General features: G+C 38.3%; 1 protein-coding gene across 1 annotated transcript in view; it reads right to left on the bottom strand.

Annotated features, from left to right (window-relative positions):
• Positions 1–7639: 7639 nt before the first annotated feature.
• LOC583110 (ATP-dependent RNA helicase A) overlaps positions 7640–25012 on the bottom strand; it is a 42275-nt gene continuing 24902 nt past the window's right edge. The window contains exons 16-31 of the mRNA XM_030986441.1: positions 24092–24198; positions 22466–22564; positions 20737–20851; positions 19982–20076; positions 18425–18498; positions 17908–18060; positions 16734–16894; positions 15999–16110; positions 14791–14952; positions 14398–14482; positions 13658–13700; positions 12614–12837; positions 10474–10589; positions 9226–9432; positions 8057–8617; positions 7640–7643 (exon numbers count right to left, since the gene is read on the bottom strand). Of these exons, the coding sequence (XP_030842301.1) occupies positions 7640–7643; positions 8057–8617; positions 9226–9432; positions 10474–10589; positions 12614–12837; positions 13658–13700; positions 14398–14482; positions 14791–14952; positions 15999–16110; positions 16734–16894; positions 17908–18060; positions 18425–18498; positions 19982–20076; positions 20737–20851; positions 22466–22564; positions 24092–24198 (2318 nt within the window). The remainder of the gene's footprint in view (positions 7644–8056; positions 8618–9225; positions 9433–10473; positions 10590–12613; positions 12838–13657; positions 13701–14397; positions 14483–14790; positions 14953–15998; positions 16111–16733; positions 16895–17907; positions 18061–18424; positions 18499–19981; positions 20077–20736; positions 20852–22465; positions 22565–24091; positions 24199–25012) is intronic.

The raw sequence follows: 25012 nt of genomic DNA on the forward strand, positions 1-25012 counted from the left end.
AAAGATTGCGACAATATGATTTATTGTTGATAGGTAAAATCTTCTCAGAACTTTACTAATCATTAAAGATTGATCACTAAAGATTGATCAATAAGGTTGGATCAATAAAGTTCTGAGAAGATATGCACTTTAAATAACAAGAATAAGCCATATTGTCCCAATCATTTCATGGAAAGAGACAAGAAAAATATCTTCCAACTTTATGGGCAAAAGTCTAAGTATTCAATTCTTGGTATAAAAAGGGCGTACCCACTTAACGCAGGTGAGAATTATTTCACTCTAAGACTGCGATAAAAAAAAAAGTAATTTAGTTCTACCTTATATGTATTATATACACCATGTGCTACCAGTGGCGTAGCAAGATTTCGGGCAGTTACGGGAGGGGGGGGGGGGCATGGGGCACCGGTCTTAAATCGTGCAGCGGGATTGAGATTTAAAGAATAAGGGTTGCCACTGCATTCATAGAAAGCAATAATATTGTGTCATCTTCTTCTTCTACTTCTTCTTCATAATTTGTTCCCACCCTATCTTTCACTCTCTGTTTCGCCCCCTCTGCCTTTCGATGAAACTAGAGAAAGCGGAAAGGGAGATATAGATGGATAGATAGAGATAGATAGATAGATAAGGAGAGTAAGAGACAAGGAGTGAGAGGGAGAGGGAGAGAGAGAGAGAGAGAAAGAGAGAGACAGAGAGAGATAGATAGAGACAGAGAGAGAGAGACAGAGAGACAGAGAAAGAGAGAGAAAGAGAGAGAGGGTGGGTGGTGAGAAGAGAGTGGGGCACGCGACCCCGTATACGCCCCAACTCCATTCTTTCACTTTCAAACAAAACAAAGGAACTAGTATACCACCGAGATCCTGCTCCTACAAGACTTTTTGTAGGTGACTGAACAACTGCTTCCTCCATATACATTTCTTCGATTGATGTGACACCCCCCCCCCCCCCCCCCCCCCCCGTCTTCCTCCGGAAAAATGAAGAAAATGAACTCTGCTATCAATTTGTCACTTTCTAACCTCCCTTTAGTATACTTTATTACTATTTCTCCCAATGTTAGAATGAATCTTTATTTCTCTTCACAGTGCAGTGCTACTTCATTATCTTAATCTGTGCTTTATCATGCTCAGTGCGTCCACCATTTCTTACCTGTAAATTCATTTTCTTACTTACATCCCTATTCCTCCTGAAAAAAATAGTTTCCCATTTTAAAAGCTTCCAACGACTTGTCGCCTGGTTAACTTCTGCACTTTGAAAGTCGATACACATTATGAGAATAGGAAGTTCAAAATGAGCACATTGTCGCGAATATCGTCCTATCATAAATAAACAATGACGCTCTTGAAATAGAAGTGTCTACAAGGGCATAACAATGTTTATACCTCTCCAACGATGAGAATAAAGACAGATAATATAAACGATAAGAATAAATAATGTTTGCCTTCAACCACTCGAGTTCGCCCCCACACATTCACATGTCAGATCAAAAGACGAAAGTATATTGTAAAACAATTATTCATTTGCCCCTCCTTGAAATTACTGATTAACTCATAAGGCCATATAATGTACGGGATATAATTGTATAAGTATGTGAAATTATGGGCGACGTGCATTAATGTTCTAATGAGTGCATTTAGTACATCAATCGCTTTATCACTCCCTTCACAAACATTGATTTTTATGATTATTGATCTACGCATAAAACTGCAAAATTTCCCACGAGTCAAGTACATTTCCTAATGTTCGGAGCATGACTGAACATGTAAATCTAGTATGAAGAGAATTTTTGAATGGTTGATCTCTACTTTAAACAACAAGATTTGTGTACAGAGAGGAAATGAATGGACAGATTTTAAAGGCCACGGAAACAGTATAATTACAAAGAATGATAGAAAACAGTATCATAATCATTATGTGATTATCATCATCATCGTCATCATCATTATGTGATTATCATCATCATCGTCATAATCATTATGTGATTATCATCATCATCGTCATCATCATTATGTGATTGTCATCATCATCGTCATCATCATCGTCATCATCATCATCATCATCATCATCATTAGCATGTTCTAATTCTATTTTTTATCATCTTAATCCATTCACCATATCGTCGGCTTTTTGTAGCCTTGTAGCCTTCGTTGTCGTCAATAGCCTTGTTTTATTTTCAAATGATTGTTAAATGTTACTCGGTTGATATAATAAGGGTGACGGGGTGTCTCCTGTCTCCATTTACTGTTATGCAATAGTAGAACTCCCTAAATTGACGACTCCCCAAGATGCGAATCAAGAAATTGATGATAGTTGCGACGGTTCGGTTCGAGATAAAAAACAAAAAGCCTCGGTCGCTCTGTTCATGAATATGCCACGGGTTGACCATGACGTTTTGACACGAGAACAGTCATCCAGATTATCAAAATATCGAGTTGAAACTTTGTCAGAAAATACCCGAAAATCATGATTGTCAAGGTTTGTTTTGCTCACCTGATCATGTCATCACATGTCATCGAACTTTCCCAGTCACATGGTAGAAGGAGGAAATCGATTTCAGGATCGTCGTCACACATCGACGTTCGTCCGACGAGCCAACCGCCCACTTACAGTCGCAGACACGATCCGATACCGGCTGATGACGATACTGGTCTAGAAAAGCTCCACCTGATCGTCTGCGCAAAAATACCACGCGTGTAGTTAATGTCCCGTTGGAATCTTACCAGGGTATTTGGCTTGCCAGGTGTAGGTCGTTGATTTCATCCTGTAACATACAACACTGTTATCTCTAGCATATCGAAGTGCAGTGCTTGACATCGAGTGTTTTATTTACAGTGCACCAATGCCGCCATCTGTTGAAAAGAGACGCGAAGTGTATTGTGAACTTGATCTAGATCACAGCTTTTGGTGAGGGCTATTTTTTTTCCTCGATGCATGGACTGCGTGTATTTCACATTAGGAAAGAGCCCTGACTAAAAAATTGCCCTAAAATAGTTTTTCTTGACGGTAACAAACAGGAAAATTGAATTGTTTTTTTCCCTCTTAAACTTATAATCCGGCAGATTTGGAGGGGGGGGGGGCAGTTGGCACCCCCCCCCCCCAACAAACATTTTTTTAAACACTTATCTAGCCTACCTCAAGTGTAAAGAAAAAGTGTGCCCCCTTCTCTTACTGTGCCCCGGCAGAAATTTTAGACCTAAAAAGGCACAAAATGTATCAATGAAACTTGTTCCTTTCCATTAAAATGCCCATGAACGAAAATTCAGTGATTATATTTCGCCATACAAATTATCGAAGTGACGCGTATCTTAACGGAGCATCAAAACCCGAAGGAACCCCCCCCCCCTTCTCGTCATGAACGCTCTTCCTTTCAAATGAAAATTACACAATTGGGACCTCAGACACTGTCAGAATTGAACACCCCCTAAAAAAAAACGCACACAACAACAACAACAACGTCAAAATTGATTCGAGGCTTACTTCATCGTCTTTCGAAGATATTCATTTAAAATCTGCCCATTATTCTGTCTTACACTCGATAAGCTCAGCCAAGTGATATCACCAAAACATAGAATTCATCGATGCATCTAAAAAAACAAAAATCGTAATATTTTCACAGTAAAGCATAGTATACATCGCGATGGGGAAAGAACTCCTAGATTGATTTCTTGATTAAAAATCGGTATGCCTCTTGCGAGATGACTTGCCGATATATGGTCGCCGGACGAATTTGACTGACAGTTTCATTTGCTTCACAGCATGTATCAAGGGGCAGAACAAGTGATGATGTGTTCGGGGGTGGGGGATTTGCTTACTTCATGAAGAACGTTGTTGGATGTATAAAGTTGACCGGAGACGTTGCAGATTAGCCATTGAAGTAGGACTTGTATCAACATTTAAGCCGTTTAGAGAAAAGTGGAAGAAAAATTCATTTTGCCAAAACGACGCCCCCAAAAAAGCCCTACAAATCGAAGAGTAAAGGAGTGGGGGCCGAAACCTTCTCAGTTTATCACTTCGATATCCCTTCACCTTCCTAGGTCCATGTCATTCAACAAAATAGTCACCGAACTTTAAAGCCCATTTACCTGGGTGATTGTGAGTATACTTACTTGAAAATACTTAAGAGAAACTGAAAGAAGCACCGCCAAGAAGCCATTACGATGCTGTACGACCAATTGTGAGATGCGGTTACTAGGAGTTAGTCAAGGAGTTGTGGTAATTATTACAACTTCCATTTGTTGACTGACAATAAGACGGCCGGGTCAAGTGGAATCAAAAGAAAGGGCAAATCTTTGGATGGAGGTTTCGAAAAGGGTGATGAGCACTTTGAGCTGTTGCTGATTGTCTATTGTATTCTGAAAATGATGTTCACAAATTATAACTCGTTGGTGGAAGTTTGGAATTGGCGTAATGATTTCGTTTGTATCTTTCCTTTTTATGGTCAGTCTTGGTCGATGCTAAACTAAATCTATTGAATTTTCCCCTGGTCGAGACCGTGGAGTGGTCATACATAGTCTCAGGACCCCAAGATCTCTTAAGTCTCTACTACAAACTTGGGGTGAAATTACAGGAGGTGCAATACATATAGAAGAATAATTATGATCGCATTCATTTTTCTTAATCGAGTTAAATTTAGATACCTTTACAAATATTTCCCATGATTATCCAGATGTTTAGAGCTCTCTCGTAAATTTCTTCGTCTCGCCCCTTCTCTCCATCTCCGACCCTCTCTGTCTGTCTCCCTCTCTCTTCCTTCCTTCCCTCCCTCCCTCCATTCCTCCTTCTCTCTGTCTCTATCCCCCTTTCTTTATTACCCCGTCATCATCCCAAACGTTTCATATGTACCAAATTTCTCGAAGGTAGCAACACGCCCTTTTAACATTTTCTCATGAGGGTTACCATCATCTCAAAAGCAGAACTTGTCACCTTTCCAAAACACATACGCCGTCTATTTTTGCTCCCTTGTCTTACTAATTATATTTCTTATTGAAAATAAAGATATGATTCATCGGGGGTTGACTGGGCATTTGACCCAATTAAACGCGTTGTTTGTCGTCGACGCGGCGACATGCCACACATTAAAGTCGGCGCTTGAAGAGCGAAGTCAACAAAACTGCGATAGTGAATGATCAACACGAGCAGTCATCATAATTCTGTCAAAAAATGATTGGGGCTGAGAAATAGGGTTCGCGAGGAGTTGGACATTATTGATTTTGAGTCGAGGTTGGGGGGAGGGGGTAGGGGTTGGGGGCAGGGGAAGAGAGAGAGATAGAGCGTCGGAAAGAGAGCGAGAGATGGAATGAAAGAGAAAAATGAAGACAGTATCATAGCTACCAACGACAGGCAAGGGGCAGGTGCCCCCCCCCCCCCCCAAAAAAAAAAAATAAAAAAAAATCGATACTCAAACAAACTTTTTAAAACGAGGAGGAAAGAAAGTGAGAGGGACAAATATAAAAATTCTGTGATAGGACTCGGGCTATGATCCACGATGTCCATCCTATGCCATTGTATTTTGGACAGCCCGACTAAACTTTGAGAAAATCTCTGGCCACATCAGATCAGCAATGAACTTTGATTCAACAAGACTATTTTTATATCACACAGGCTTTCTGGATAAAAGTCCTTGAAATACCCCCTAAGCTGGTTCCAGGTTTGTATCTGAATTTAAATTCATTAGGTTATCTTTACAAAAATATATCTACCAACTTTAAACGGACATCTATATATAACACCCACCTACATGGTACATTAACCGGATATCATAAAAACTGGTATATTAACCCTAATCCTAACGCTAAATTCAAAACAATATAACTAATTAAACTAACGATTAAACCTTTTGTTTCTTGGAAGGCCTTAAAGTTTCCTCTGCCAAGAAAAGTATGTAGAGGGCAGTACTTCTTTTGTGCAATGGTTAACAGGAAACAAAATTGTCCTGCTAATGACCATGTCTACTTAATGCCTCGTTTTTTCACTCAACATGTCCGTCTAATGACGCCTTAAGTAAAATAAAAGTGTATATGTTTATATATCTATAAATCTAATGAGCATTCCAGCAAATTACAAACATTTTTGTGTTACGTGATGTGATGGTTTGTCACAATTTTACTACATTATGAATGGTATAATACTGTGCTGTACTCAATGAAAAAGGGTTAGAAAAAACATATTTGCGTGTATATTAAGGTTTTAATTCACACAATAAACATCATACTTGAAGCAATAACATGAACATGAACGTACATGTACAGCAGACATTTCACTGGAACAATAACACTGTACAGGGGAATCATGCCACTGGTTGCTCTCACCATTATGATCTTTAGAGAGCATTTTTTCCTTCAATAATGAACTACCAACAAATGTACATTCTGTAGATTTGTGACCATGATTTGTACGTCCCTTGAGAGACCAATGCCAGTAAATGGTGAGAGAAAACCGTGGCATGAACAGCCTGCCATAGTCCAACTTAAAGTTGATCTTAGTCATTGTGAAACACTCTCCAGGTTAAAAAAAATTAAAAGAAATGCCGGTTAAACATCTGCAACATTACTAGGTGTATCCAAATGATAGGTTCTATTTTAGGTAGGTTGCTAGTGCAGTTAAATCTCAGTAATTGAATAATTGAACTCCCAGAAAGAGTACAAAAACACAATTGAACATTGAAACTTCCATATTTTAACAAATTTACATAAAAGCGGGTTATTCAAACATCGACAGTAACATTTAAAACTGCACCTGAAGTTTTGACTAAAAAGAGTACAATATGCTCTCTTGCCGTGATTATTTCTTACTGATAATTTTACCCTACTTTTAATGATGTATCTCAGTAAAAAGAACGGAACATGGAACCGACAGTGAGATGGGAGCATGGATGGGGGAAAATCTGAGCAGATTACCAGAAAAACACAGAGTAATTTTACATCCTAGTTTATACTGACAGTACATGTACGTCTTATCTGCAGCCTACATTATACACATAATAGAATTCTTGACATTACAATTTAAGCCAGTTTCTTTTAAAGGCTGTCTGTACTAGTTTGGCTAGGAGGGATTAGATCACCCAGGGTGGTCACTGTGAGGTGGCTATCTCATCAACTCTACTCTCAATTAACATAAGAAAAAGAGGATCATGGGCTATGGGGGACCAATGGTCACCGATTAGGCAGTGTTTTATATATAGAAGGAGCAAGTAGCTACAAGTAGTACAGTGGGGCTTTAAAACAAAACATCCATTTATTAACAATAACAGCTAATGTCATATAACAAAGAAAATGAGGTGGTTTCTACCAAATTAATAATGTAGCTTGAATTGATGAAAGTCCTTGCAAAGCACAGAATGGTTTAAAATATAATAAATATATACGACCTGTTGAACTTCATATAAGACATTACATTGACACAACACTTGACTTGGAAAATGATTGCTAAATTAATTTATATTGCATTCTATTTATCATCAACGGTAAATCAAGACATGATTTACCTTGTATGATCAGCAGCAGTCTCTACTATGGTTTTAAAAAGGTGCAGTTTATCATCTTCTTAACTTCTTGAACTATGACAAATTTAATTGAAATTTAATTCAAGCTAAATGATGCTACAATCAGATGGAATGAAAACCCACAGATTAACAAGTGTAACCCCTCTAACTGAAAGAGGTCTCATGAATGAAATAAATACAAAATTATTAAATACAAATCAGTGTTTGAATTTAAAATCAGTATCATAAATGAGTATTTCATCACATATTGCCCCGCAAGGTGCTTTACGATTAATCACAGAAAGAAAAGCAATGAGAAAGTGAAATGACTTAGTTACCTGTACCATGTAAGGCTATATGAGGTCTGTATAATTGTCTCTACTTACAGGTACTTTCACATTATTATCATCTTACTCCTGCTTTTTATGTTGGTCTATATCTTTTGATGGAAGCTTCACAGCTTAGGAGGCACTACCCCACCCTCCTTGACCAGCCCCATACCCTCCTCCTCCACCACCATCTGAGCCAGCTCCCCCTCCTGCTCCTCCTCCCTGTCCCCCTCCACCACCACCACGCCCAAACCCTCCTCCTCCTCCTCCACCACCGCTTCCAAACCCACCGCCATTCCCTCCCGAGTCACCTCCCTGGCCCCCTTGACCAAATCCCTTGTTACCACCACCACCACTACCAAAGTCATTACCCCCATCTCTGTCTCTAAAACCCCCACCACCTCCAAAGCCACCTCTTCCTCCTCCAAAGCCTCTTCCTCCTCCAAAGCCTCCTCCTCCTCCTCCTCTTCCGAACCCTCCTCCCCCTCCTCCAAATCCTCCTCCCCCTCCTCCATATCCTCGTCCTCCCCGGAAGCCACCACCTCGTCCCTCCCGGTTCCACCCTCGTCTCCCGCCCCCTCCTCCGCCCTGGTACCCTTGTCCTCCGCCGAATCCTCTTCCTCCTCTGAAGCCCCCACCACCGCCGCCGCCATAGCCACCACGACCACCACCACCACCACCGCCGCCACCACCACCGTAGCCACCACGACCACCACCACCACCGTAGCCTCCGCCGCCACCACCACCTCTGAATCCTCCTTGTCCTCCGGGGGGTTGCGAAAAGGAGAAGCGTCCTCTCTTGGCTCCAGTAGATCTATGAAGATAGAGTTTTAAAGAGGTTTACAGCAAATATGGTTTCGAATCCATTTAAAATATTGATATTACATTTCATTTTTTTCATTTCATTTATTCCACTTCTCATAAAAAAAAAAAAATTTACATAAAATATCTGATTAACACAACATAACAAAACAAGAAAATAGCATCACAATATTAAATGAATTTAAAAAGAATTTTAAGCACCTAGAACTAATACTTGAGACTGTGGTGGAGCCAACAGAGGCCATTGACCTGTCATGATCCAACCATTCTTTTGTACAGTAATCGGAGTGGTCAGATTTTTGTTGATATAGTTTAATAGAATACTAACTGGTCTGCAGTATACCTAAGGATTTGTGAGGAATCTTATTTTTATAGATATCTCTTGATTCCTATAAACCCTGCCTTACATGTTTTCTCTACTTGATTGTATACGCATACCAGTAGGTGATTTTATCCTACTCTAATAATAACAAGTGCTAAGAGAAGAACACAGATTTTCTAAACAACACAGTATTTATACATCTTTCCATTTCCAAAAGATCATAATCATTTTGAGACAGTACAGTGCCCAGAGGAATCCAATGTAAAATTAATTCTTACGCCATGTTGTCGCCAGAGTCGAAGTTGCCGAAGATGCCAGCGCTGGGTTTGGATAGCGCTCGGATGATGTTGATGAGCATCTCATCCTGTGGGGAGGGCGTGGTCACGGAGTCTGGGTTGGACGTCATGTTGAAGATGAGAGACTCGACGGCAGGGTGAAGGGCCACTACCTTGGCTGCGGCCTCATGGGACATTCTCAGTTGGACCCTAGGTTAAAGAAGAAAGAACAATGCTTGATTTTATAATTTATAGCACCATAGTCTTAATCCACATTCACCACTCTCCACCCAGGTGTTAAATGAGTACCCAGTAGGATTTGAAATGTGGTTAGATTAGCAAGTGTGTGCTTGTAAAAATGAGGCCTGGCTGGAATGCTCCCGATGGAGAGGAGAATGTGCATACATTGTGTGTGTCCGCGCTCTCATCTTCCTGCTAAGGGACCAATGGTGGGGTGAAAGGTCAGCATCTTGTCTCCTGTCATACTCGATTGGTTCCTTTGGACCCTCACTCACAAATAAATGACATCCGAAGACACTCTCTTTTATAATTCAAAATCATGAGTCTAGGTTTACACTTTTATCTTTTATCATACAAATTACAAGTAGCATTCTTTCAAATTACACTGATTTCTGCCCACATAGTTTTTTTTTCCACAAGGAAAACACTATTGCTGCTAATTTGATGAAGAAAACATGATCAAGTCATCTAACTGGTAGGTTGAGAGATTTTAACTTAAAAGATTTTCTGTCCTGATACATTATTCTCCATAATGAAAGTGTACGGACACAAGAAAATATTAAAGTTGCCAACTTAAAACTAGATAGAACTTCAACTGCGCGCAGTCGAAAATTATCTAATCAGTTCATTGGCTCAGCAAGATACATACATATCCTGCGTTTGATGGTAATCTGTCCATCGATTCTAATGTGATCACCAGCTATTTATGCATACATGAGCCCTGTGACCTTTGACCTCGTGACAAATCTGATCAATTCATTGGCTCTGCAAGATACATACATGACCTAAGTTTGGCAGAAATCTATCAATTGGTTCTTGGGATAACGCGATCACAAGCTACTTTTTTAATATTTCACTAATGAAGGAAAAAGTGTTATCTAAAGATCATAATTGAGAGACCAATGGTGAGAGCGACCAGTTGCCTGAATGGCCTGCAAGAGTTAAGTCCTTAACTTAGAGTCAATCTTAGTCTTTGTGAAACACTCCCCAGGGATGCTTTACATCACTTACCAGTCATCCAACTTAATGATTCCTCCACAGGACTCCACCTTACGAGCTCCTAAGAGCAGGAGATGGAGAGGGGACACCATGGTCATCCCCTTGGCCGATACGGCTCGGGTTCGGATCTGGAGAAAGGAAGACAGACAAGAATCTAACTATGAGGGGGAGGTGTCGTGGTCGAGTGGATACGTCTCCGGACTATCGATCACAAGGTCCATGGTTCGAGTCTCGCCGCGACACTAGTGTCCTTTGGCAAGACATTGATCTACATTTGCCACACTCCACCCAGGTGAAGTAAATGGGGACCTGGTAGGAATTTATTCCTTGAAACGCAGAGCATGTGACGGCTGCTCTGCTAAAGCCAGGGTAATTATGCTGCATTATTGTAGAGCGCTTAGAGACTTCTGATAAAGTAAGTGTTAGGCGCTATTATAAGGAAATATAATGATTATTATTAACCGTATCAGACATCTGAGCAGGGCAATTTTTTAATGTTATTGCCCTCAAGGTTTTGATGGATAAGTCAACAAAATTACAAGAAGTTAGTCCGCTCAGAAAAGACAATGGGATTTTGTGTGTGATTTGGCGGGCAATATAGGTTATACAGTAAACCAATGAACAAATATTTTAGCCCGCTCAGAACATTCAATGGGATTTGTGTGTAATTTGGCGGGCAATATAGGTTATACAGTAAACCAATGGACAAATATTTTAGCCCGCTCAGAAAAGTCAATGGCAAAATGCGTGTTAAACTAGTGAGCAATAATGTAGATCCAGTTGTAATTTACATCGCGCATCAGCTACTGTAATTTACATCGCGCATCGCGTATAAGAAAATGCGCACTTTGCGCGAACTCCATTGTGACGTAACAATCACACCCTAGGCAAACTGTTTGCAGTGTATCGAAAATCTGTCAAACACTGGATGAACAGTGCTGATTTGACAATGTTTTTGCAACTTCTAATGCTAGGAAACCCTGTGTAGCCTACATAATTTAAGAGTATAAGATAGTAAGAGTTTCTTGTTTGCTCGATCTAGATGTCTGATGTGGTTAATAATAGTAATATTGACTGCCTAATTCAGGGCAATACGACTTGTCATATATCACCCTCACCTACGGTTCGGGCGATATATGTCGTATTGCCCAGAAGGCAGTCAATATTACTTAATTATCATGAGCGGAGTGATAGATTGTTGAGCTTTTATATCCTGAAGCGTTTTTATATTCCAAAGTAACGTCCCTTAAAGGCACTGTTTAACAATGTTAAATCTGAGATGCATGACCCTACGTGTTATCAGTGTCTGTGATATGGTGTAATATTGAAGCCCTAAAAAAATAATGGGCTTCAAAATAAACATGCAGTGCCTCAAAAAAGTAAAAATCTTTGAGTGACCGGTTTTACCATACTCATTTTTCCCAGTAGACTGTAGTGTTATAAAAACAGTTAGGAAAATAAAAAAATTAAATTTCGATTTTCAATCATAAATATCTTGATAATCAGACAGGCGATTGGCTAGTAAAAGTCATGGGATTCCTGACTGACCTAAAGGTTTATAATTGTGATTGCAGCACGAGCTAAATCCAGGATTTTGTTTCATAATCTGAGCCGGCAATGTTACCAAGTCACTTTAATCTTGGAATTACCTCCCTTTATGACGGCAATGTTACCATATCATGATTGCATCATCAAATGCAAGAATAGGAACATACATACACCATAGAGGACTTCACAACAAGCTTGAGCTAAAGACCAGACATCAGTTAATTATTTTGTGTCCATTTCCATAGTAACATATGTTCTTTTTTCATTTATATGTCATAAACATCTATCAAAAGGGCAGAGTATTATTGTCAAACAATATCACCATGATATTTCCACGACTATGATTTTCTCACAACCACAAGGCAACATATTTTGTACACATAAAATTAAGATTATCTATTCTCTCTTTTTTTTAGAGAGAGAGAGTGAGGGAGAGGGAGGGAGGGAGGAAGGTAAGAAAGAAAGAGAGAGACAGAGACAGAGAAAGAGAGACAGAGACAGAGAAAGAGAGACAGAGAGACAGAGAAAGAGAGAAAGAGAGAGAGAGAGAGAGAGAGAGAGAGAAAAAAAAAAAGAAAACAGAGAAACATCAACAAGGACCCACCTTCTCTCCAAAGACAAAGTATGGAGAAGGGAACTGCTGATCAAACTTGGAGTAGTTGACCGATGACTTGTGGATGAGGGCTGCTTTGTTCTCAGTGGTCAGCAGCTTTCTCTTCTCCTTGTGGAAGCAGACGTTTGGCCAGAGTCCTGTGGTCAGCAAGGATACCACAATGTCCAGCTTGGGGTCAGGTGCGTGGAAGTTAAAGATCTGAGGGGCTAGGCACTCTGTAATGCATGGAAATTAAAAAAATGCACATTAGATAAACAAACTATCATAGAACTTTGTATTGAGATTCTTGAATCATCCTTTCGTCTGCAAACTGGCACCTTGACAACTTTTTTTAAAGGAATTACTTGCAGCTGATTTGCCTACTCTACTTGGACTTAAAGGTAATACAAAGTTTTGGGAAATTTTGAAAATTGGCTAGATAGTGATTCTTTACAATTTTGATATATTTGGATGCCCCTATGGATGGACAATAAGCAATTAAAAAATTAGCTCCTAAAACACTTCTGCTTTGAGAAAAATTGAATATAAAAATTTACCGGTGCTCCCGGTAAATTTGGATAAATTTCAAATAGCGCCTACGGCCATACAATGGTGGCTGCGACCCTGAAAATCTCAGAATATGTAGTTGTGATATATAACTTCCAAACGGAAATAGCGAATTGGTCGATTTTAGTCAAGAAACATTGTTTTATAGTTAAATTAATACATTGACCTTGAGAGGGAGCTATACAACATACAAGCTTATTATTTACAATTTCATAACTTTAGACTCGATTTCAACCGCGACAACGATCACTGAATATTGTAGGATCGCATATGCTTCCAATATGTTCATTTGAACCAAATTCATGACCCCATACCAAAACTTTGTATTACCTTTAAGAACATACAATGTAATCATCATGTATTTACTTCCTTTGATCAGGTGTTCGTATAATAAACTTTCACAAATTTAATTTTACTCCATATTTTCACATTTCCTATTTCACTTTAATATTTCAGTAATGTAAAAAATGTCTACATAATGATACGTACCTTCTGGGAAACCTTCCATCACAAGGATGTCTTTTAGTTGATTCTGTTTGATATAGAAGAAAAAACATATAACAATTAGAAGGCCAGAGTAACATGATTCATACACTGTTAAATAGTTTTTAAAAGATATCATCATCATCATCACCATCATCATCATCATCGCCATCATCATCATCATCGCCATCATCATCATCATCATCACCACCACTGGCACCACCGTCAACACCAACACCACCACCATCATCATCATCATCAACATCACCACCATCATCACCATCACCACCACCACCACCACCACCATCATCACCATCACCACCACCACCACCACCACCACCATCATCATCACCATCATCACCATCACCACCACCATCGCCACCATCATATCATCACCAAAATCACCATCACCATCACCCTCACCATCACCACCATCACCATCATCACCATCACCATCACCATCACCAGGAACCCCCACCCCTTAACCACCCCCCCCCCCCCCCCCCCCCCCTGAGTAAAAAAACAGAAGAGGATTCGGGGGAAAAAATGGCATCTTAGAGTAAGAAAATTGGGGGAAAAAGGGAAAATAGGGAAAAATAGGGAAAAATAGAGAAAATAAGGGATAAAATCAGGGGAAAAAAAATAGGGAAGGAAAAAAAAAATAAAATAAAAATAATTGGAAAACCAATTTAAATCGGGCAATTATCAGGTCTGTCATCATCAAGCACCCTAGTGAAGGGACTTACCCTTGCTTCATAGATCATCCTGAGAGTCATCATCTGTAGTCCCTTGTGATCACAATAGTTCATGGCAGTATCCTCTCCGGATTGCCTGCAACCATGACAATAGGATAATGCTTGCATCAATAGCTACCAAGTTATTTCACATAATTGATAGAAAAGACAGTTCTTGCGGTATATGTACAAACGTGTTGAAGAGAAATATAAATTCCTGGATAAGGTTGAAGCATTTAAAGTTCTAATAAAGCCTGATTTTCATCATCTCTAGAAGGATTAACTTTTCTACAAAGTCTGATAAATGAAATGGTCAAAAAGGTTACTATTTGGTTGATGCCAGCACAGGTATTGAAAACTATTGGCAACGGTAAAGAACAATCTCTACCGAGGAAAGTAACTTACAACTGCTCCTCCCACTCCTGGAATGCAGCGAGTGTTGCTATGTGGTCGCTATGTCTCATGCGGCAGTAGTTACGATGGACGTTGCTGACCTTCCCGGCGAACGTGATGAAGATCTCCGGGAAGCACATGCTGCTGGCTATGATTGCCAGAGCGTCACCCACACTGTAGGGCAATAACAATATGTTCTTGTTGAATGCACTTTCTATTTGAAAAAATGTATTACAGTCAAATCTGCTTTAGTGACCACCTGTCTACAAAGAACACATTTTTGTTTCCCTAGAAAATGGTTTCTCATTGAAACATGTACCGAAGGAACCTGTCTAAAAAGACCATTTTTTTGTAATTCCCTTAGGCAGTCGCTATAGACAGGTTTGACTGTACTTACAATGTCAAAGTTCATGCAAAGTTTCCTCCTTCTCTTTTTTTTCTTTATCTTCGCTTTTTGTTGTTGCTATCTTGATTTCAGTTAAATATATGTTGCGAAGTTTTTGTTATTTTGTATATTTTGTTAGGATCATTTCTAATGAGCCATTTATGTGCTCTTCATGGTCCTCCAACTTCTGATATCTCTTTATATATGTTTGTATTGAAGATTGTATAATTTTGACTTTATCTTGACATGGAAATAAATAAATGAAATGAAAATAATTTGATGACAGCACTGGGTCAATAAAGTACCATTGTGTATTATATTCAAGTCCACACAGCTTGGTATGCATATAATTATTTAATTGATCTCAAAGTTCTTCATTCTGAGATGTAGAGGAATATTGATAACACTTTCCTTTGGCATAAGGCATGTATTCAAAGTTGTTACTTTTTTATATTTAATTTAAAGTATATTTACAGCTTTTTTTAATGATAACATGATTTACAATGCCTAGGTAAACATGTTGAAAATATAGATCTTATCAGCATAAAACAACACGGAAATCAAACAAAATATTTTGCAACAAACAAGCAATGCAACATTTCCAAAAGTTTGCTTAATGACCATGCAAAAATCTTAGCAATTGGACTATTAATGATTGGGATGAAGAGTAACTGCTCCCCTGTCCCTGTCCCTCCCTCTTCTGGAAAATGTATTTTTGACAAAAACTAACCTGAATAGAAATAAGGGAATTTTTTCTTCTTCGATATACTGCATTATAATGTATACTCAAAGCCCCTTCAGCTTGAATTAAATGAGAAGGTCAAAGTTTACTCACAAGAGTACACATCCAAGGATGATCATCTTGCCTAGACGAGGCTCAATCGGCATCTTGGCCAGGATACGTCCTACTGGTGTGAGCTCCTCTTGGTGGTCCAGGGCATGCATCTCTGTGGAAATCAATTCAAACATACAATCTTTAACATGTCCGGTGAATTCAGGGTGGGTGGCTATGATATGTGAGATAATACGCACATTGAAGGGAAATGAATACCAGCACATACCTGCCAACATTTGAAAATAAGAATTAGGAATTTCTAGCACGGTATGCCTTCAAAAATAAGAAATCTGTACCCTTAACAGGCGGTCGCACATGCAGCGGCAGTGTAACTGGCAATACGCGCGAATCTGAACAAAATGCAAGTTCGCTGCTTGATCATGCAGTCATTCAAGGCACGCAATACATGAACTCTCAAATCACGGCACATGATAAAACAAGCCTAATTTAGCATTAGCAACAAAAACAAAACAAAACAAAAAAAAAAACACAAAAAGAAAATCTGAAAATTCTGAATTTTTAGGTCCTAAAAATCGGTATGCAAGCATGATAGGATCGAAAAAGTGAATATATCACATCCAAGAGCCTATGATGGCAAATTTGCACAGGCAATGGTATCAGCTTTAAGAGACATAATCTACAACAACACTGACATATATTTAAAGTTCCCGTCACAAACCCTCCCTCTCCCTAATCTCTAAAAGGACATGTCCCCTGCACAACTGGCATACGTACCCTTCAGAGCTGCTACGGCCTCTACCACCGAGTCTAGCGGGGGTGGTTCAATGGCTTTACCCAAGAACTCTGCAATGGTTCCAAGTCTGAGGAGTTTGATGGTGAGGGCCAGTTCATGCAGAGGGGTACGGAAGATCTCAGGAACGGTGTGTTGCTCCAACCTAGTGGAAATAATACAAATTTTTTTTTATTTCTTTATTTTTTATATTTTTTAAAGACTGCACTACTTGTAACTACTTGCGCCCTCTATATAACAAACAATGCCTAAGCGGTACCTGTAGGTCCCCCATGATCCCCGTTTTCTTATGTTAATTGAGAGCTGATTTGATGAGATTTGATGAGATAACAACCTGTCAGTGACCATGCTTGGAGGTCTAATCCCTCCTGGTCAAACTAGTGCAGACAGGTTTTAAATGATCTTTTTAGTTTGAGGTGATGGACCTGACATGCAGAGGCTTTCTGTTTCCAACATTACAGAAAATTAACAAGCGTAGGGGCCTGCCTTGGTTAATTTGAATAAAACATGACTTCCTTGTCAATCAAAAATCAATGTACAATCCCTAGGATGAAGGATTGGTAAAATATTTTGGCCATTCACAACTCTTTACAATTTGTTTATTTCTATTTTGTCTACCTTTCATTTTGATGGTCCTTTTCTGATTATAAACACAACGATATAGTTTCTCATATGTATATTACATATTTTTACAATGTGTGACCAAAACAAATTTCCATTTGAATATAGATGAATAAAAGAATTGAATTGAATTATATTGAAGACTTGGCCTAGATCTGCCAATTTGCCCATCCTAAGTGGCAGCACTTAGAAAACATGGATGGAAATATAAATAAAAACATAAATGTAAAATAGCCAATTTATCATATTTTTACCATGATAGGAAATCTTACAAGGCAATACCAAAACAAAAGCCCATGGCCCAATATCATTAAACTGCGTAAGCTGCAATTGTGGGTGGTATTATATTCATGTGCCCCTGTGCTAAGAAAACATGCTATTTCTGACAATTGATTGTTGTAGGTCTTATTTCAATACTAAAATTAAAATAATAGTTAAATACCAAAATACTGAATTCAACAGATTCAGTCTGCAATATCCAAGATCCCTAATAACCGAAGTTTCCGAAAATGATTGAAAACTTTCCGAGCTCCTTACTTGTCAAATCTTGGTCGACTGATGAGATGGAAGCAGAAGCCGGGCCTGACCCTGCCAGCTCGACCTCTACGCTGCTCAAGGTTGGTCTTGGATGCCCACACGATGGCGTAGTTTGTCATGTTGTTGTGAGAGGTGAATAACTTCATCTTAGCTCTTCACAGGAGAAGAAGAAGAAAGAGAGAATGGTTTCACGTTAATCAAGGAGCACTGTATATCATCTAGACTTGGTATTTGCTGTGTTTTGTTTCCTTTTATTCTTATCAACTTGTTTTCTGTTCTTGAATTTCTTTTAATTCTTTATGTTTCATATTTAATGTGTTGATTTCAAATGGCTTCCATTTGAAATGTGTTGATTTCATAATATAGATATAACCAGGATAGTTTGAACCACATAGAAATTCTTCACAATCTTCAACAGTAACATGCATTTATATCATATCATCATTTATAAATTTTTCTTGATGCTTCCAAGTTTCATTTGTCCGATAATCTTCGAAGAATCTACCAACACACTTACTTGCAGATGTCCACCACGTACACTACATCGTTGATGGTGATGCTGGTTTCAGCAATGTTGGTTGAGAGGATGATCTGAGAAGCAAATCATAAAAGGGAAAAAATAGATCAATACTGGTAACATACACAGTATTATACATACTGTACATGTACATGTACATCCTTATTGCAGGTGAATATCACAGAGTGTTATCAAGTTTGTACACTCTCAATCAAGAAACAGGGGAAACAAAATATCTGGGCCCCGTTTCATAAAACTTGTTGTCAATAACAAGCTTCAAACTTCTATTACAAATTTGCTCTCAGCCAATCAAATGCGACAATTTCAGTAGCTTATAACAGTCATTGCAACTTGTTATTGATAACTAGTTTTATGCAACAGGGCCCTGAACTCACTATGGCCAACTGACAGTGCTTACATAACAAAGGTATCTACAGATTTTATTTCATGAACAGATAAAGGTAACTTGAGACAAATTTGAGTAATCCACAAAAATGAAAAATGAAAGTTAAGTAATCATTAAAGTTTATGCTGAGAGAGAGAGATCTGAATGTATTATGAGGATTCTTTTTTCTTACAAAATGAAAAGAGATAACCCCACAGCTCATCCATCTTTATGAGCAGTTATTCTAAAATGCAGTTTGGGACTTTTTTCCATTAAAGAAATATGTGTTTTTTTATTTGTGATGCACCAAAACATAACCTTACCACATATTTGGGACAAGCACAACCATCGGAGTGTTTCACAAAGACTAAGATTGACTTTAAGTTGGACTTGAACTATGGCAGGTCATTCATGCCACTGGTTGCTCTCACTATTGGTCTCTCAAGGGATGTCACAAATCTACAGAATTTACCTTTTGATAGTTCATTGTTGAAGAAAAAAAAGTTACTTTCACTGAAAACTAAAGTTATATTTAAGACTTTGACATATATTATGGTATGCGATTTATGCCCTTTATAAAGTCATAAACCAGATGTGAAAATCACAATAAGAGGGAAAAAAACTTAGGCTTTAGAAATTATGATCTTTAGATAGTATTTTTTCCTTCAATAATGAGCTATCAAAAAATGTATATTCTGTAGATTTGTGACCCTGATTTGTACGTCCCTTGAGAGAACAATGCCAGGAATGGTGAGAGCAACCAGTGGCAAGTCCAACTTATAAAAGGGACTGGGTATCTTTGTCTCAGATTCTAAACAAAATCCTGGATTTAGCTCATGCTGCAATCATAATTATAAAACATTTAGGTCAGTCAGGAATCCCATGAGGTTTACAAGCCGATCGTCCGTCTGATTATCAAGATATTTATGATTGGAATTCAAAATTTCAAAAACGTTTTTTATAACAACACAGTCTAATGGGGAAAATGAGTATGGTAAAGATTTTAAAACTTTTTTGAGGCACTTCATTTTTCCACCATATCACAGATGCTGATAACACGTAGGGCCATGCATCTGAGATTTGGCATTGTTAAACAATGCCTTAAGTCGATCTTAGTCTTTGTGAAACGTTCGCCTGAGCTTCGCCAAACACTAGCTATCATATATCATCACCTTGGTGACTCCTTCTGGCATGGTATCAAACACCCTATGCTGTTCCTCCTTGGGGATCTGGGAATGGAGTGGAAGGATGCAGAAATCACGCCCACCTGAAAACAGTAAGAGAAAGATAAGATGTCTGGTATCTATCAATCTATGTGTATGTCCCAAAGCTAAGAAGCTTTCAGAGCAACAGAGGGACAGAGCTTGAGATATATTGTCATGTGATATTAAAGGTAATGCAAGTTTGGGAAATTTTGAAAATTGGATGGATAGTATTTCTTTAAATTTTTGATATATTTGGATGCCCCTGTGAATGTATTATAAGCACGAGAAAATTTAGCCACTAAAACAATTCTGCTTTCGAGCAAATTGAATAATCAAAATTTACCAGTGCTCCCAGTAAATTTCAAATATTTCAAATAACGACTAAGGCCATTCCATGGTAGCTGCGGACCATGACAATCTCAGATTTTAACCGCGACAACGATCATTGAATATTGTAAAATTGCATATGCTTCTAATATGTATGTTCATTTAAACCAAATTCATGGTCCCATACCAAAGCTTTGTATTACCTTTAAAAACAATGAAAGATAAATTCAAACATAATTTTGGAGAGAAAAAAACTTGAAACAAAAATCAATAATCAATGGAATGCGTAAGAAGTATGCGTTTTCTTTAATATACATTTTCTTGTTTTTAAAAAAAAATAAAACATATAAGGGTCTGATTTACTTTTTCTGCAAACATGGAGTATCGCGACTCACCAAATTTGGGATGTTCTTGTAGATGTCTCATGAGAGCAAAGATCCAGTTCCACCCAGGGAGGAAGAAGAGAATAGCTCCAGGTACACCCAATGTACCGATGTAGGTGAGCAGGCTCTGAGAAACATAGAGAGAAAATTCAAATTCAAACCTTATTGATTTCAATCCAATAATAATAATTCCGCTTTTATATAGCGCTTAGAACATCTATGATGTCTCTAAGCGCTTTACAGATATACTATTACCCCGGTCATTGGATTCAATACTTGCCCGCACACACTGTGTGCACAATCTCCACTCACTTGAAGATCAAAACTGTTTGATAGGATAGGATAGGATCATTCTCAATTTGTTATACATTGGATAACAAATTTCAAAGTTATAGTGTAACATAGATAATTAAGTGTAAGAGTAAAGATAACAATAACCAGGAGTGACACAAATTAACATACTACTGCATGTCATGCCTGAAATATAATACAGGGATGAGAATAAATTATATTACTTGTAATACTTTAAACAATTTTTCCCCTTTTCTTTTCAAATAAAAAGTAATAAAAACTAGATGGAATTCGACTGCGTGCAGTCGAAAATGATGCCTCCGTCATAGAGCAATTTTACAAACCAAAACAGAAGAAATTTTTCGAATTCAAGTTCAATTGTAATCCATTGACAGGTTCTCAGAATATCGTGATTACAAGCAATTTCTCATATACATATATGACCCTTTGATCTTTGACCTCATGACCCTAAAATCTACTCAGTTCATTGGCTCTGCAAGATGTCCTGAGTTAAATAGTAATCCATCTGTCAGTTCTAATGAGAATGCGTTCACAAGCTATTTTTGCATACATAATGAGCCCATGATCTTTGACCTTTGACCTTATGAACCAAGAATCTACTCAGTTCATTGGCTCTGCAAGTAACATACATGACCTAATTTTGGCAGGAATCCATCAATCGGTTCTTGAGATAACGCGATCACAAGCTGTTTTTGCATACATAATGTGTGCTGTGGCCTTTGACCTTTGACCTCATGACCACTAAATCTAATCAGTTCATCGGCTCTGCAAGATACATACATGACCAAAGTTTGGCAGGAATCCATCGATCGGTTCTTCAGATAACGCGATCACAAGAACGGGACGTACGTACGTACGGACGGACGGACGGACAACCCGAAAACATAATGCCTCCGGCTACTTCGTAACGGAGGCATAAAAATATATAAACATATATATACAACATGATAGTAAGACAATAGACCTAGAGTTTTATATATAGGATTTCTGTTGGAAGGGGGGGGGGGTATTCTATATAGGGTATTTAATGTTTATATTTGATTTTTACCCCTTTTGTTTTCATTTTCATATGGTATGTTCAGGTGCCTGCTGTTTTACAAGCCTTATGCTTTTTTCAAAGGTAGCCTTCCATCTATCATTTTGCCAACTTGTGTATCTATCACTATATCTCATGATCCTAAAATCTAATCAGTTCATTGGCTCTGCAAGATACATACATGTCCTGAGTTTGATAGTAATCTATCCGTCACTCCGAACGGCAAACCTTAAAACATAATGCCTCTGACATAAAAACCTGTAAGGAGTACAAGTTTATCCAAGATACAACTGTGTACATGTATGAAAGATATGAAGAAGTACAATTTGGAGTACACACATGCTCAAGCGCAAAAATATTCATCTCGGCAAAATACTGAAAATCACATTTTACCTCAATGAGGTCAAAGTTCATCTCCTTCTCGCTCATCTGCATGAGAGCTCGTCTCGTCTGCTCCGAATACTCATGGCTGATATTCTTGTTCATGTTCTCCTGTTGTAAAAAAAGAGAGAAGTTAGGATACAGATGACCTAATCTACGCCAATGTCTGACTCAGAGATGCCAACCTCTTGACACCAAAAAACAGACTCCTAAGTATCCTTAAAAAAAAAATCAGATTTTCACGAAAATTCGACACTACAACTGGCCCGTCAGCCCCGGGCCAGTAAAATTTCTCTTTCATTAAAATTTAATGAGATAATTTTATAAATTTTAAAGCAAACTTTTGGGGTTGCGGGGGTTTATTTTTTTATATTTAAAAAAAAAAAATTTTTAACAAAAAAGATGAAAAATCGTATTTTAAGATTTTAAGATCATATTTCACTCTTATTATCGTACTAAATACGATTTAATCATACTGGTTGGCATCTCTGCTGGCTGCATGAATATGACAATTGAATTGAACACTGGTAGATATATCCGCTGATTGAAGCACCAAATGATGAGGATGTATTACCTAAACTTAAATCATGTTGATGTAAAAGGGAATCGATCGTACAGAAAATAACTGGGTTTACACATAGAAACCCATTGTAATGATGAAATAAATTTCCTGTTCTCATACAGCACATATTTAACAATGCTATGCACTTCTAAAGTCATTTGAATTGTTATGCTGGCTGTAGCCTAGCTGCCCCTTTAAAGGCACTGAACCACTCATAGAGTTTCTTCCAACCGTACTCATTTACCTCACCAGGCTCGTGTGTGGCAAACATACATTAACATGTTGACTACTTGATTCTCACAGTCCCATAGGCTTAATACTGGAACCACCTGGTTTCCGTATGGAATGGGTTAATGTCTTGTCAAAGATCACTGTGCTGTGGTAGGGATTCAAACCCTGTACATTGTTCTCCACATTCCAGTTAGATATCCACTATCCAACAAAACCTCTACATACCACAATCTCCACTTATAACAAACATACTAATCATTCAGAATTACACAAAACAAGAGAAAAAAACAACTAAATATGGCTGCAATCCATTTCACTTGTATGGGGGAGAGAATTCCATCTATAATAATAATACATGAGATTTACACAGCGCCATTATCCATTTTAATTAAATTCTCAAGGCGCTTCAAAATATTAGGGAATACATTACATCATGACAAAGAATCGTGTACATTTACATAACAAAGAAAATGCAAAAATGAAAGAATGAATGAATGTCTGTCTTCAAAACGCGAAATTGAATAAATGGGATTAAGGTTGCTCTTAAAAGACGTTGAATAGTCAGAGTTCTTCAGCTCCTGTGGAAGTGAATTCCACGGGGCTGGTCCGGCATGAGCAAAAGCTCGTTCCCCCCAAGATTTCTTTGAAAGCGGTATGTGTAGAAGACCAGAGTTGGAGGATCGGAAGGTACGTGTGGGGTGAGGTGAGGTGAACTAAAGACTGGTTGTATTCAGGAGCTGTTTCTGTTCATGATTTGATGAACTAAAAAAAACTAATAGAAGGATTTTGAAAATAATACATTCTTTTACAGGCAACCAATGGAGATTTTGTAAGATCTAACTCACCTCCCCTTCTCCATCATCATCATCATCACGGTCATTACTCCTCTTCCTTCTAGTGTCAAGTTTGGGCACAAACCCTAACATCTGAACTACATCCTCGAGATAGTACTCTGTAGGGAAGAATAGACAACAGTGAAATGCAATTAGCTAGTGTTTGTAACAATAAAAAAACATACTGATAATTCTGAATTAAACAAAACAAGAAAAACAGTATAAATATTGTCCTAGTATCTGAACTACATCCTCTAGTTGGTACTCTGCAGGGGAGAATAGACAACAGTGAAATGCAGTTAGCTAGTGTTGCTTTCTTCGCCATCTCTAACAATAACAAAACATACTGATCATTCTGAATTAAACAAACAAGAAAAACAGTATAAATATTGTCCTAGTATCTGAACTACATCCTCTAGTTGGTACTCTGTAGGGAAGAATAGACAACAGTGAAATGCAGTTAGCTCGTGTTGCTTTCTCTGCCTCTCTGTACGGTCAATCGTTTCCAACACATGCAATTTTGCACAAGACAATAGGTGCCAATTCACAGGAGGATTGCTGTGTGTTACACAATAAATTAGCAAAATAACCCATTTCCAGTCTTGATTAGCTCCATCACAACCCTTTTTAATGCAGGTACACGTGTACAGTGGCTTAATATTGCACTGGAAACGGTTGATAATCTTCAAGCTTTTGGTTTATCTATCCGATGATAAATGCAACGTGGTACACAGGAAGAGAGAGAGAGAGAGAGAGAGAGAGAGAGAGAGGCAAAGACGGACAGAGAGTGAGGGGAAGAGGGGGTAGAACAGAAAAACTTGCAAAGAAATAAACAGTGAAAGAGAAACAGATGACAGACACACACTAAGATAGATAGATAGAGATAGATAAAGAGAGAGATAGTAGGATAGAGAGAGAGATAGAGAGATAAAG

Source organism: Strongylocentrotus purpuratus, unplaced genomic scaffold, assembly GCF_000002235.5.
Source record: "Strongylocentrotus purpuratus isolate Spur 01 unplaced genomic scaffold, Spur_5.0 spur5_scaffold_15, whole genome shotgun sequence".
Lineage (NCBI taxonomy): Eukaryota > Metazoa > Echinodermata > Echinoidea > Camarodonta > Strongylocentrotidae > Strongylocentrotus > Strongylocentrotus purpuratus.